At 33.3% G+C, this 16,179-nt stretch overlaps 2 protein-coding genes across 2 annotated transcripts in view; both read left to right on the top strand.

Annotated features, from left to right (window-relative positions):
* Positions 1-16,179, top strand: part of LOC113515231 (uncharacterized) — a 436,442-nt gene that overhangs the window by 184,324 nt on the left and 235,939 nt on the right. The gene's annotated exons all lie outside the window — the stretch shown is intronic.
* Positions 2,087-3,044, top strand: LOC113515230 (3-oxoacyl-[acyl-carrier-protein] reductase FabG-like). The gene has a single exon (XM_026899390.3). It carries the CDS (start codon positions 2,168-2,170, stop codon positions 2,924-2,926), a length of 759 nt encoding a protein of 252 aa, XP_026755191.1. The 5' UTR covers positions 2,087-2,167; the 3' UTR covers positions 2,927-3,044.

The raw sequence follows: 16,179 nt of genomic DNA, 5'->3' as shown, positions 1-16,179 counted from the left end.
TTACCGTAGCCTATGAATACCTGCAATAATCGCACGTGTTGCCGACCCTGAAAAAAACTTTTTACTCCCCTTTTGAAGCACCCCATGCTGTAGTCTCTTGGGAAAACCTCGGCAGGGAGATGATTCCATAACCTGAGTGTTCGTGGGAGGAAACATCTCTAAAACCGCGCTGTACGTGACTATTTAGGCTGTAGGATATGGATGGCGAGCCGTTCGATGGTAGAAAGTGGCCGTGGGCATCATATAGAACAATTCCTCTGAGCACAATCTGTTGTACAAGCCGTAGACCACGCAGAGATATGTATGTTTTTTGTAAAAAGTAGTTAATAAGTATATAAATTGCTTTATGCAATACCGCGAATGTCTTTAGTTTAATTCAATAGTTAGTAATGGAAGGGTAATAAAGTGTTCATCAATCAGTCAAATCATCTTCATCGTCAGCTCAGCCATTATCCGTTCACTGTTAACATAGGCCTCTCCCATAGACTGTCATAAAGAACAATCCTGAGCCACCTGCATACACTGATCCCCTACAATGCATTCGAGGTCGTCACTTCATCTAGTTTAGGTGGGTTGTCTGATACTGCATTCGCCCGTACATGATCGCCACTCAGGAACCTTTCTTTTCATTTTGCGGATATCCTCATTTCGGATTCTAGCACGTAAATAAACTTTAAGAATAGCACTCTCCATAGCTCGCCACTAGTCATAATGAAGTATAGTTGAAATTATTACAAAAATTCTCTTAAAATAAAGTCGGTAAGTAATCGAAACATTCAATAACTTATTTATGTTACTGTATTTCACTTGAATTATTCACTTGTCGTTGTATATTTTTGTTTATGGTGCAATAAAGTAAAATAAATATTTTTTCTTTGTACTGCTATTGGACATCAGTAGACTCTTTTGTGGTCTGTTCAGTTATTCGTCTATTTACATTTTCATTAACTTCTATTGATACAGATTATTTGTGACCGATTTATACAATTCAAGTGATGTTATAATAAAAGCAAAATATTTGTAAAGATAAAAAAGTGTTTTATTATCGTCTCACACTTAGACCATTCTTTTTTTTTATACGACTTAGAATGGCAAACAAGCTAAGGGCCCACCTGATGGAAAGTGGTAACCGTCGCCTATAGACACGAGCAGTACCATGGACATAACAGAGTATACTGTTTCGCCCATGATACCCCCCATGCGTTGCCATTCCTGAGGACTCGGGTGTTATTCCTCTGTACCCTGTAAATTCACGCTATATCCCACCCTTCAAACCGAAAGACCATTCATTGAATTTGATTAAAAATTTAAAAACTGGCATATTGGATTGATTTATGCTTAGGATTTATGGATTGCAATAGATAAAATTGCAAGTCACAGCTAGTGTTTCCATGAAGTAAATATATAATTGATAAGATATAATTATATAATCATTTCTAACTTTTATAACAATAAACATCTTTTATATAACATTTAATAATCTCTTAGAGTTGTTTGAAAATAACAGTAATAATTATTAATGATATAATAAAGATAGTGCTAAGTTCACTGCATATACATTTAACTTTAATATTTGTGAATAATTATTGTATCTTTACGATTTAAAGAGTATTCATGGATTTTTTTAAAAAATATTTACTATGACGTATAAATTATTTTTTCATAAAAATATAATAACTACTTACTACCTTAAATTTTAAGTGTAAGCATACCTATTTTGTTACATTGATATTTGAATAAAAAATAGACATATGAGTATATATTGTATTTCTTTTCAGATAAGTACAAATATATTTAAAAAATATAATCGATTAATAACAGAACCATGTCATGCAACTCTCAGGAAGTAGACCACAGATAAACAAAAAGTATTAGTACTTTTTTATTGCTACCAGACCGAGTAGGCGAACCCAATTGCTTAAATTTTTAACAGTTTTAAATTTTTAATGAACAAATTTTACTCTTAAGAGCATAATGAAACTAAAATGTTATTCTGTGAATTAAGATGAGTTATAAGCATCATCAATAATTAATTATGTAAAGAAAAACAACTAATAATTGCATAAACATAGATATTAATTATAAATCATCAATTCAAGCTGTAAGTCTCAGTTTTGAAAAAGATATTCTACCAAGTAGACGTCGTTCCGCGTAAAGATTTTTAACAATGAGTTTTGCAAACAAAATTGTTTTAGTAACTGGCGCGAGCGCTGGTATTGGTGCAACCACGGCTGTAATGTTTGCTAAAGAAGGCGCCAAAGTAGTCATTTTGGGTAGGAACGAGGCAAATTTGAAGAAAACCGCCGATGAAATTAAGAGAATTGGATCCACACCATTAGTAATCAAAGCAGATGTATCTAAAGATGAAGATGCTAAACGAACAATCGATAATACTATCGAAAAATTTGGTAAATTAGATGTACTTATCAACAATGCTGGTGTTATGCGTTTAGGACTTTTAATCGACAACAGTATAATTAAAACCTATGATGAAATGTTAAACACCAATGTTCGTGGAATGGTTAATTTAACCAGCTTGGCAGCGCCACATCTAATAAAAACTAAAGGTAATATTATCAATATATCCAGTATAGCTGGAAAGATTCATTTTCTACCAGCGTTGAATGTGTACGGTATGTCTAAAGCTGCTGTAAGTCATTTCACACGAGGAGCTGCTATGGAGTTGTCACCACTTGGAGTTAGAGTAAATACTATAAGTCCAGGTCTGGTCGGAACGGAGCTTACAATTAAAGCTGGAGTAGATATTCCCATAGAGGAGTTTAGTAAAAAATCATTACTCGGTAAATATTCAAGTTGTGAAGAAGTCGCCGAGTTGATTCTTTATTTAGCTAGCGATAAAGCTAAAAGTGTTACTGGATCGAATTATTTCATTGACAATGGTTTGACGATGGGCGGCGAAGATTGAGTATTGATTGATTTTAAAAACTTTAATATAAAACGATTGCCTTAGTAAATTAGTGAAGCTCTTCCTTTGAATTGTCTTAATTTGTTTAATATTGTGAAATAAATGTATTTAAAAAATACTTCTTGTTTTTTACATACTCTTTATTTTATTCTTATTAGCATTTTCTATTTATATTATTCATCGAACATTTTTTAGACAGAATTTTTAACTTTCATAACAATATACAATTTTATTAATATAATTTTATTTTATATATTATTTTTTATCTCCAGACAAAAGATTTAATTTTATTACTTTAATATTTTAGTACTTTTTCCACATAGGAGAGCGATTTCAATGACGAAGATCTAATTTAATTTTGGTATAGGAGTAAATCTTTTTGATTTTCAAAAAACTCGTCAAAATCGGTCCAATATTGGCGAAGATATCACGTAATAGAATATACAATAAATTCTTTTATTTTTAAGATTCTTAATGGTAAGCCATTATTCAGCCGATCTTTGATTATTATTTTAAAATAAAAGAATCAAAAACAATTCCTTGTTTGACAGCATGGCCCGAGGTGATATATTGTTTTCTATGATCGTTTGAAAATGCTTTCTGGGATTGTCGTCATGTGAATTGGATGTGAAAAGTGAAATAAAATTATGATAAACTAACGATACGCCCCGGCTGTACACTGGTGGAGAGAAAATAATATATGATAATAATAATAAGAAAAATAATATTTATATTATTTGCTGATAATGTAGTTTATTACAGCTGAAAGATTTATTAAAATCGATGAAGTAGTTTTTGAGTTTTTAGTTTATCCATTACAAACAAACAATCAAATATTTCTTTATATAATGTTAATATAGATTGAGTTATATAATAAATTAAATACATACTAAACCAGGAAATATGTTCACGACTATAATCTTAGATGTTAGAGACTTAATTGTTACCATTGTGTTGAATGTAATGAAATCAAGAAATCAAATTAGTTTATTAATTCCACTAATAATGTAAATATAAAAGTTTATATAGATTCTAGACATCTAGTCTGTTAGTTACTTAATTAACTTTAAATGGGCGAACGTATTTCAATGAAATTTGGTGAACGGATAGGTCATATAATATTTAAAAATTTATTTTATATACAAACAGGCAAAGCCACGGAAAATAGCAGGTGTAAAATATTTTCTGTAACTTATGTATTTACTTTATATTACATACATACATACATATCTGTCACGCCTGTCTCCCATTAGTTACAAAAAAATATTATATAAATGCTGTTTTCCGTAGAAATGAAATTGCCACTAATGTAATGTACATAATATTACGTTCGTGGCAATTCCTTCAAAGGACTGGTTTAGCAAGTACTAGCAGTCAAACAGGATTGCCAAGAAAATTGACCCTTACATGTTCCGAGTCAGTGACAAAATATTATTTAATTAAATTGTATTTATTCTTAGTATATATCGGGATCGTAGTAAAATGTTAATCGATTGAGATGTTGTAATATTATTAACATATGTACCTATCAAACAATATCGGAGGGAAGGGGATTTATACCCTATCAGGATGACCTCACGTGCTGAAGAAGGGCCAAATTAAAAGTACCCCGTAACCGGCGAGCGTGTATGAAAAGATTGATGAATGTGAAAGAAGCGAAAGATGTTTGTTTGAATCGAAGCATTTGGCGTTCCATTGTTTCTGCCTACCCTAATTGGAGACAGGCGTGACAGATATGTGTGCAGGATGACCTCCACGCGGTTCCCCTTGGAGATCATCGTGGTTAATTCTTGTGGAATTCGTCACGATGCGCTAATTGATCTGATTTATCCCTTACCTACCATCTGTCACTGGTGATCCGCCAGCGTATACCAATATCGGGGGTGTCTATTCCATTTTCATATATAGAAAAAAATCACCACCTGGAATGGAAGGGGTTATTATTAATAGGGACTAGCGGCCCCTATATTACTAGCAATATAATAGATTTACCTCAGGGAGGTCTAGAAACAACCGTACTAAATTTAAGGCAACTCAACTAACTCACTTCTTCTGTCCTTAATACCTTACCAGTTATGCTGCCAGTTTAAATTAACACCGCAGAAAGGGTTACCATACTATTTTATTTATTAAAAAAATACCTATCCTTTTTTGAAATCGGGCTATAAATTTTCGGGTACTCGTTCATCATATGTTATCATATACCTATCTTATTAACTCAATTGAGTTAACCGACTTTTTGAACTCGTTGAAAACGTACCCATATTTCATGATGTTAAAGGCTTTCGCAAATTGCTCTACAACGGCTTCCCAGACAACACCGTTAAAAGCTTTGCAAAATTGATTTACGCACCCCAATCACTTCTCGCAATCTGCAATAATATAATAATATGAATATAGGTATGCATAATCCTTACTAATAATAGATATAAATGATCAATTGAGTTTGCTTATTATTATCGTGAGCGTTATTTTATAACATTTCTAGCGTTAATAGGTAAATACTTTGAAAATTTGAAATTTATAAAATATCTTATTATTTATCAGTGTGTGTGTGTGGATCAAAGCGTGCGTGCGTGCGTGCGTGCGTGCGTGCATGCGATACGTAACTAACTTTCTCTCTTTTTCTATGCAACTAAGTTGTTCTATATTATTTGTTATATCATTAAATGTGTATTACTTCTAGATACTTTATAAAGCAAGTACTTATAGAATGTAAGATGAAGAGAAGTCCTATTCTATTTAATTAAAATAAAATCATTGCTCTAGTATATAATTACATTTTATTATAAAATCTTTTAGATATTAAGGAATACGTTTAATTTGTTATTTATCCTCAAATTATGAGGCGTTGAATTACCTATTCTTGATTCATAACAGTTTTCCTCAGTGGAAAAAGAATGTTATTGTGTTTATTTAATTTATGTCGTTGGCAGTAACACACGTAGAAATGGTAGCGGAATTTAATAAAGTGTGGGTATTCAAATAATAACAATAAAATGATATAGACTTCCACAAGATAACATCTAGTTCAGTAAAATAAAAGAATATTATAATACTTATAAGACAATAATGTAAATTTCTTCATTTATTAATTTATAATAAGGCAACGCATAACGGGATACTACCTTTTATATCCATAGGCATCAATCGACCTGACGGGGTATATTACTAGTAAGACAGCTCAATCTCTCTTTCCCGTTATCCTTCAGACACAAGGTTTACAGTCAGTTCGTAAGACCTGTATGTGAATTTGGAGTACCCTGAGAACCTGAAGTAATTATTCGAAACAAAAATAATTTCCATTATATAGGCCTTTAGATTGTTAGCCATTTCAGGTTGCAAAAAAAAAAATAGAACTCAGACCTATATATATAGACTATAGAAAACTTTGTGAAAAATATCTTTCGCGATCTCAGCAAACACCTCGATTGAATTGAAAAGTTAGATTTAAACTCGTAAACGAAATGTGGTAAAGTGCGGAGTTTTTGAGGTTTTTCTCCCTAAGACGCATAAAGGGAATATATATTTATATATGTAATATATTTATAATATTAAGTGCTTCTGTATCCTGTAGATTCACTTAATATTAAAGTGAATTTACAGGATACATAAGCACTTTAGACTTCAGGGATGGCAACGCATATGAAGAAAATAGTATTCTCTGTTGTTTATTGTACTGCTTATAGGAGGCGGTTACCACTTTCCATCAGGTGGACTGCCACCTTGATTGTGATTTTAAGTTGCATTAAAAAAAATATTCGGTATTATATTTATTATTATGTCAATTTATATTAATAGGTTTTTTTTTTTGATGTAATATATGTTCGCCATCATTGTTCTTAAACGTTTTTTGTTTTTATCTAATGGTTAGTTAGTAGAGCATATTTTTGTTAAACATTTGTACTAATTGTATTGTGCAATAAACGAATAAATATATAAATATGCCCATTTGCCGAGAGTATTAGAAACCAACGTGGTAATCTACCGTCATTAGTTGAATCAAATAGATTTGTTATTTTCTCTTTCACCGGAGATTTAATTGGAAATTTAAGTCGCCACCCAGTTTTAGATGTCAGATAAACTCCAAGCCAAAATAAATATATTTTCTAAATAAACATTACTTAAGAAATCTTAAGTTGTTTTCGGGGCTATCCTTAGTTATGAGCCGCTGTTATGCGAGCACAAGCATGACTTTGGCGGCCTGAGGCGTGCGGATTAAGGGTGCCGGATGATCCCGAAACTAATCGAGCTTTCTCGACCAAATTATATGTAAGTTAAACAGGTAGTTATTATATTAAAATTTAACGTGTATTTATAGTGTTTTTGAGACTTTTAACACTAGAACATTGTTCAGTTGTATCACTGATAGTACAATTCTATACTAATACAGTCACATCAGCTTTTAACTGTCCACTACTGAAAATAAGCCTCTTCCTTGAGGGTTTTTGCCAGTATTTGCTAGGCTTGGCAGGCGGATTGGCAACTGCAGTTAGACTTTGGAGATTTTTTTTATACAACTTAGAATGGCATACAAGCTGACGGCTCACCTGATGAAAAGTGGTAACTGTCGCCTATAGACATGAGCAGTACCATGGACATAACAGAGTATACTGTTTCGCCCATGATACCTTCCATGCGTTGCCGTTCCTGAGGACTCAGGTGTTATTCCTCCGTACCCAGTAAATTCACGCCATATCCCACCCTTCAAACCGAAACACAGCCATGCAAACACAACTGCTTCCGGTAGAAACACGAATGGGACAGAGGTACCCAAGCAATGGACTCCCATCCCTCACCCTTCCTTAGTCGCTTCTTACGACACCCACAGGAAAGGAAAGAGTGGTCTATTTTACGACGCAACCTCACGGTTTAAACTACACTAGTAGTTTAAACCGTGAGGTTGCGTCGGATATGATTAAAATGTAAATGTATATAATTCAAGTCACTAATTGTAAATCATCTAACATATTTTATTTCCGAATATGACCTGATTTGAATGTTAAAGATATCGTTAAATTACTTTCGTTCCATTTTCATGGTATTTCCGCACGGCTGAAGCGAAAAATATCAAATTACTTCATATCTCACAATCGAACACCTATTTTGCTTTGCTCCAAATTTTCCAACAAATTGTTGCCTGCGATCACGTAAAAAATGTTATTTTAATGCCTACTATTTATTCGTATGTATATTTTTTCCTGGTAAAGAAGTTAATTTAAAAATATACATAAATATATTATTGAACAAATTTGTACATTATAATGAAGGAGAAGAGTAATTTTGAAATGAAATGTAATAAATTAAAAAAAAAATTCTTAAATATTTTTTTTTATAGACGATCCTTTGACGATCACATTTTTAATAAAATAATTTTGTCCTTACTAAAAACTGCCGTAAGAAATTTTGGTGAATTTTGAAATTAAGTATACTTAAAAAATAACTATATATCCGTATAGTTATACGATTTAGTTTTATCACAAATATTATTATCTTATTATCTAGAATAAATCGGACTTTTTCGTCCGTTTAGTTCTACTATTTACAGTATGATTTTAAAATCATACTGTAAATAGTAGAATAATCATATTTTCTACTATCGTACGGCTCGCCATCGAAAGTTCATCCTCATACCCTACAGCCTAACTGATCGCGTACAACGCGGTTTCAAAGATGTTTTCTCCTACGAACACTCAGGTTATGGAATGAGCTTCCTGCCGAGATTGCCGAGCATGGGGTTCTTCAAAAAGGGGGTAAAGAGGTTTCTTCAGGGTCGACAACGAGCGCGTAATATCCCTGGTATTGCAGGTGTTCATAGGCTACGGTAACCACTTACCATCAGGTGGGCCGTATCTTTGATTGCCACCTCAGTACTTTAAAAAAAAGTGGTAACCATCGCTTACACTTAGAAATTAACAGAATTTTATTAAGAATACAACATATATTTGCAATTCTCAGTTATAATTACATTTTACGATACAACGGCATAATCAAAATTAATGAACCTTAATACACATACAATAATGTTCACATTCGGATGCTAGATATATATCTTTTTCAGACAAAATTTTATAATATAATTTTTTTTATTTTTTCCATTTCTGTCATGTCAAAAGAATTTGAATTGTTGATATATCATTTCCAATTTGAAAGCTGGCAAAAATTAAAACATTTTATTTGAAATGGTTACAGCTGCCAAAATAAATCGGTTGTGCATATTCAAGAGTCGCCCCGTGGTCTGACAGATACATTAATCAACTTAGCGAGACATTTTTGTATGGCCTGTTGTAGGCTATCAAAGAGCATTGTTATGTTTATATATTATATTTATACTATTGTTTAGCTTCATCCGTTTTTTGTACAAATAATTAGTTTAATTTAATAATAGAAAAAGAAAAAACATAAATAGTTTCACATACGACAAAATAAATAGATGAACGATGATAGGATCGTAGATAAATTTTATATTATATTTTATAAATTTTATATTATATTTATAGAAACATCTATAATGTTTCCTTCTATTATTGTACGCATACTGCCCGCTAATAATTAATGCTCCTTTCCACTCAGGGTTTGCTGGAAGAGAACTCTTACAGAGTTAAGCTCTCCTGTTGTACATCTTTATTTTATATATATTATATGTTGTAATTTTTTGTGTACAATAAAGAATAAATAAATAAAAAAAAAATTAATTGAAAATATTTGTATTCAAATTGCAAATACATATGTTTTCCAAAATCTACTAGATTATGCTTAGCATAATTACTATTGTATCAATAGGAAAGTAAGCTATATAGTGTGTTAACACACACTATAAGGCTTTAACAGAATAAGTTTAAATTGATGTAATTATGAAACATAGCCACAAAACATGTAGATGAATTGAAAACCTCTTTTAGGAAATCGCTTGAAAATAACCGTATTTATTGATTACTATTACACCATCTCGGGATTTTATCATAAACTAAATATCCGTTTCGGCTTCGGACGAGTACTAAAGAAAAAAACAAGACAAAAAAAAATCCTTTATAGTACGACAATGTAGTTAAATTAAATAACAATGAAACTAAATCTATCAATTCTGTCAATACTTTTGAAGATCTACCTACTATCTTCTGTCTCACACACTTATTTTTTAAAAGGAGATTTTATAAGCTAAAATTTTCACTTTTTCGTACAATTTTTTAAATATCTTTCACACGAACCTTGTCCTGACAATTTCAAATACAAAAAAAAAGAACTAGACAAATAGGTACAATCGTTCTGTAATGATGCGTTTACATTTGTAGGTACATATATATGTTGCAGTCAAAACTCTTAACCAGTCAAAAGTACTATTGACTAGCAAAATCAGTCAAAAGTACTTTTGACCTTTTGTATGACCTTTTGTATGCTTTAGTCAATAATACTTTTGACTAAAATAACAACTAAAAGTACCTAATCTAACCGCAAATTTGCAGTCAAAAGTACTAATAACCAATAATTTTCAGTCAAAACCACTTTTGACGAACCTGTTTAGTTAAAAGTCCTTTTGACTGATTTTGCTAGTCAATAGTACTTTTGACTGGTTAAGAGTTTTGACTGCAACATATAGATATGGTAATTTTAGTTATCGCGAAAACATTAATGATTAATTCTATTTTCTATTTTATTTTTCTATACTTTTATACGTTAAACGTTAATTGGACGTACGAATATAACACATTAACCTTGCCTGATAGAAAAAAGTCACAACGTCATTACAGCTAATTGAATCACCTATCCGCACCCATCAACAAACCCTTTCGTACCTAAATCAATTCAATTATGTAGGTATATAAAGGGAAAAGATAACTTGATACTCTTGTTATGGAATTACCCCCCCCCCCCCCGCCCGTATGTTACGGTACAGTAATTGAAATGACATGATTTCGTCACCTTTTCACACATGAAACGCACAATTAATTTTATAGCGATTAATTTTAGTATTTTTTAAAAAATAAGCTTAATTAATTAATTTATCATTTAACTAAACAAATATAATAAATATCTTACATTCATATATTAACATTTAACATTCGCCATGTAGTTCTGGCATAGAAAAGGCTACCTTTTTCTTTCCCGTGGGTGTCGTAAGAGGCGACTAAGGAAGGACGAGCAAAAGGTAGCAACATCCCTTTAAAAACATCTCTAAAACCTTATGTTCAGTATGTGGCATGTTCAGCAGTGGACAGTTAAAGGCTGATGTATAGATTAAGATTTATATTAAACTAGCTGTTAAATATGTACATACGAGTATAGTTCAATGAAGTTAATTTATGACCTAATTAACCCTACTCTGCTATTCCGTTATTTGCGTGTAATGAGTAATTGATCAATTAATCAGATAATTTATTATTATATTTATTACTATAAATGATAATGACGACCTTGGCAGTACAGCGGTTTCACACTGTCTCACCTATTAGTTCTGCTGCTAAGTTTGGTACTAGATGGCGCTGTATCGTGTGGTTAATAGGATATTACTTTAAAAAAAAGTTTAATCATCATCATCATATCAGTCATAATATGTCCATTGCTGAATATAACTCTTTCTCTCAGGAAGTGGTGGCTTGTTTTACACCACACGGCGAATATGTTTAATGTTTAAGTACATATTGCTAGTAAATAATATAAATAATATTAGTTTTTTAATAATTGCCTAAATTTATTAAAAATCACTGTGTGTTTTTTTCATACAACTTAGAATGGCGAACAAGCTGACGGCCCACCTGATGGAAAGTGGTAACCGTCGCCTATAGACATGAGCAGTATCATGGACATAACAGAATATACTGTTTCGCCCATGATACCCCCCAAGCATGCGTTGCTATTCCTGAGGACTCAGATGTTATTCCTCTGTACCCAGTAAATTCACGCCATAACCCACCCTTCAAATCGAAACACAGCTATGCAAACACAACTGCTTCACGGTTGAAACACGAATGGGACAGAGGTACCCAAGCAATCGACTTTTGTACAAAGTCTCCCTATGTGTAAAACGTTCGAGTCGAAATCTAAATGTAGTGTAATACAATTTTCATAACGAGTGAGAAATTTATCAAACAAAGTGAAATGAACTTGCATATATATCTGTTACAGTTTTTACGCAAACTTTTTTAGTGAAATATGATTTGATAATTTCAACATTGTTTTCATTTCAATATCTTCATAAATCTATTGAAATTTATTATTGGAGAACGGCGTTGCGGCCGGATCAAGAGTTGGCACGTATCCAAATTGAGAATTGATAATCCGGTCCATTGTACATAGACTGGTCAGCTGATAGTTACTAGATATCACGTTGGTATTAAATGAATTTACTTACTACGTTTATACCGGTCATAGTATTGTAACGGCAATAGCTTAGAATGGTGGCAAACAATTTGACGGTTTTTTTACGTGTATTTTTTTTTTATTTTAATAAAATAGTGATCTCATCTGCGCTAACGGTGTACACTGACGGGTAATCAGTAAGGGATGATAGGTGAGGGTGAAGTAGGACAGTTGGCACTGCCAATACCCACATATCTTTACCGAGGTATGTGGGTCTGCATTTCTCCTCGACAAAAAAAGGACAGTTAGCCCATTGTGAAGAATTCAACAATTATTAATCAGTAGATTTAATAGTTTCCAGGGGGAACTGCGTGGACTTTGACCTAATAGGGTATTTTGCTAGCAAGGGACTAGTTAAACCCTTTACTAACAACTCTTTTCCCCTCGGTTCATCTAATTATCATTAAAGGACGCTATTTATATGAATTTCTCTCAGGAGGCACTTTATCTATACTAATACGAGTATAATGGGGGGAAAGGGATTGTTAGTAATGGAGCCTGAGAATCCCCTTACTAGCAATATACCCAACCAGGTCGACCTCCTCGCGGTTCCCCCTGGAAACTATCATGGTTAATTCCTGATAAATTCATCATGATGGGCTAACTGGCTTGTTTCCATTCTCATCTATCACCTTTCACTGGTGCTCCGTCAGTGTATCTCGTTAGCGCTGGCGGATTTACCATACCATTTTTATCCATCAAAAAAAAAATACGAGTATAATAAGCAAAAGAGTTTGTTTCTTTGAATGTCTTTTTAAGATATATCTATAGGTTATTCGATATCACAAAACGACTTACAAAGCAGCGAGATACTACTATCGTGTATAAAAATTAACAACACCGCGAGAGACACTATGTTATCCCTTAAGCATACTCTGTAACTTGACTGCCATATTTTTCCTTTCACACCGAATCATAGCAATGCAAATACTGCTGCTTCGCAGAAACACTCGTATAGTAGAGGTGCCCAAGCAGGCGACTTTCATACAAAGCCTCTCACTGGTAAAAGAAACGAAACCAAAATTGACAGTATGAAAAATAATCCTTACTAAAAGTGAAAGTGTTTTATTTGTTTGTTTATTCTTGGCGCCTCGACGGCTCGACGTTCAATCAAATGAAATCTTTGTATTGTTATCCTGGTCGATCAATGTATCACAGTTACGAGTATGTAGACGAAGTCGTGAGTGAAGAGTAGTAGAATATAAATTCCAAAAGATAAGTATAGAAAAGTATTAATGTAAGTAAATATCGAAGCAGTTTGAATTGGCTGGTCAATCAAATTTAAGCCCTATCTCTTTTTGGTTTGTCACGTTAATCTTCAGAATTGACAGGATGTCTTAGTCACGAACATAATTGACTATACGTTCCTTGGTGGGACTACGTACTTAAAGATCTTTGACTATAAAATAAATATAAATCAAGACATAAATCCTGACTCATCGTCGTTAAAGGTGTTACTACCAAAGTTATAAAAATTAAATGTTTTGAATTTTGAATTAATTTCAAATTCAGAACAATCACATGCACACATTTGCGTTACACGAACACTAGTTCATTTATTTCGTTGTATTGTTTTATATTCCCAGTTCGTCAGTACATAACTACGTTCACTATATATATATATATATAGTTCAACCTTAGATTGTATAGATAAAGTATCTCCATACAAATGCTTCGAGAAAAGTGGGTCAACTTTTTCATACAATTTTGTGTGATAAATAGTTATGAGTGATACTTATATAACTTCTATATTTATTTTATCTTATTATTTTTGCATCTTTTTATTGCGTAGAATTTCATTTTATATATTTAATAATTAAATATAGATACGTTAAATTATTTTGTGCGTAAGTATATAGAACACTAATAAAAAACCGGATCAACAAATTTAATAATTAGCTGATAAAAACTTGATACGATTTCAAGACTCGATGCTCTATCTATATAATCTATGCGTTCAACTAATTCGATCCAATTGAAATTTTCCGTAAATTCTATTACATAGTAAACTACGTAACGTAAGCCTATTAATCTTTGTGCGACTTGAAGTTTCTCGAAACGTGTAACAGACTATGTTATTATATTAATCTACTTGACAACCACCATGGAGTAAATTGTAATACCATAGAAGTGAATTGCACACCAGATGCCAAACCCTGCCAAATGGGTTCAGTAATTAAACTATAATCGAGGTTGGCATAGCAAATAACTAAAACTAATATCACGGTACATTGTGTCGGCTTTGATTGTTTCAGAACTAATTGTTCGAATTGATTGTTACGTCAAGTCGCTTACAAATCGGCCATGTAGAGTTTTCTTCATTAAATTTTATTATGACAATAATTTTATTTATGTTTTTGAAAATTGCACTTTAGTAATGGACCCCATAAGATACAAAATAGGATTAATACGAATTATTTGTTATGACTTTAGCGGATAATATAATATTGTATAAGTTATACGGAAATCGAATTCATATTGTAAAAGTAAAAAAAATCTTAATATCTTTGCATAAATAAGATTCTTTCAATTGTTTATTTAATATATTATTTATTAATATCGATACATTTATTAATATACTGTTTTTACTTTTGGGAGAAAGGGATTGTTGGTAATGGGGTCTAACAGCCGCATTGTTAGCAATACCTGTTTTGTTTTAATAGATGATAATGATATGGTAGCCCTGCCTGCGCTAACGGTATAAGCTGGCGAAGCATCAGTGAAGGATGATAAGTGAAAATGAAAAGGCAGGTCAGTTAGCCCTCCGTGATATATACACCTGGAATTCAGCACGATGATTTCCAGAGGGGACCACATGCAGGTCGACCTGTCAGGGTATATTACTAGCAATAGGTCTGGTAGTCTGCATTACTAACAATCCCTCCCCCCTTCCTCCCCAGCAATACCTATGTAGTGAAGGTACTTTTGTAATAAAAGTTCGGAAGGTAGTATTAAAAACCTGGAGTATCAACTGAGGTTGTTTAATTGAGTGCTCCCGTATTTCCTGGACATTACAGTGGCGACGAGGCTTTCAGTTGATAATTGATCGACTTTTGAACTCACAGTAACATAGTATAAAATGTCAGTTTACGGGAGCGTGCCATTATTTGACTGTAAAAGTGATGAGTGGGGAGTTCATAGTGCACAGTTGAAAAATTTCTTTGTGGCTAATGGTATTAACGATACAAGCGACGTGAATGGTGTTAAACGACGTGCTATATTACTTAATTGCATGTCACAGGACTCATATCGGTTAACTCGTGATTTGTTATTTCCAATTGTGCCCGAGTCGGCCACCTACAGTGTGATTGTAGATACTTTGGATGCTCATTTTCAACCCAAAAAGTGCATATATGCGGAACGGCAGAAATTCTATTCGGCTAAGAAAGACCCCCACGAGTCCCTACCAGAATATGCTGCGCGTATTCGTGGCTTGGCATCTACATGTCAGTTTGGTACTTCGCTAGAAATGTGTATGACGGATCGTTTCGTCCTCGGCGTTGACTCCCCAGTTGTACGAGAGAAGTTATTTCGGGAGGATCCTGGACAACTCAAATTAACACGAGCAGTCGAGGTAGCAGGAGCAGTAGAAAGCGCGCAACGGGTTGCGTGTTCAGATCTGGCAGCGCTTAATATTAAATCTGAATTGGTGCTGTACGCGGCTGAGCGGACAGAGCGGCGCCATGCGACCGCTGGCAGGAGCCGCGACGTCGGCAGCGGCGGCAGCGGCGGCAGCGGCGGCAGCGGCAGCGGCGGCGGCGGGTGCGCAAATGGCGTGACACACCGCTGCACAGTATGCGGCGCTAAATCGCATTTGTCTTCTCAGTGCGGTTATCGTAATTTATCTTGTGATAATTGTGGTGTTAAAGGTCATTTAAAACGTATGTGTGCCTCGA

The sequence above is a fragment of the Galleria mellonella genome, unplaced genomic scaffold, assembly GCF_026898425.1.
Source record: "Galleria mellonella isolate WM207_F2 unplaced genomic scaffold, CSIRO_AGI_GalMel_v1 utg312, whole genome shotgun sequence".
Lineage (NCBI taxonomy): Eukaryota > Metazoa > Arthropoda > Insecta > Lepidoptera > Pyralidae > Galleria > Galleria mellonella.
This window is presented reverse-complemented; position numbering and strand designations above follow the sequence as displayed.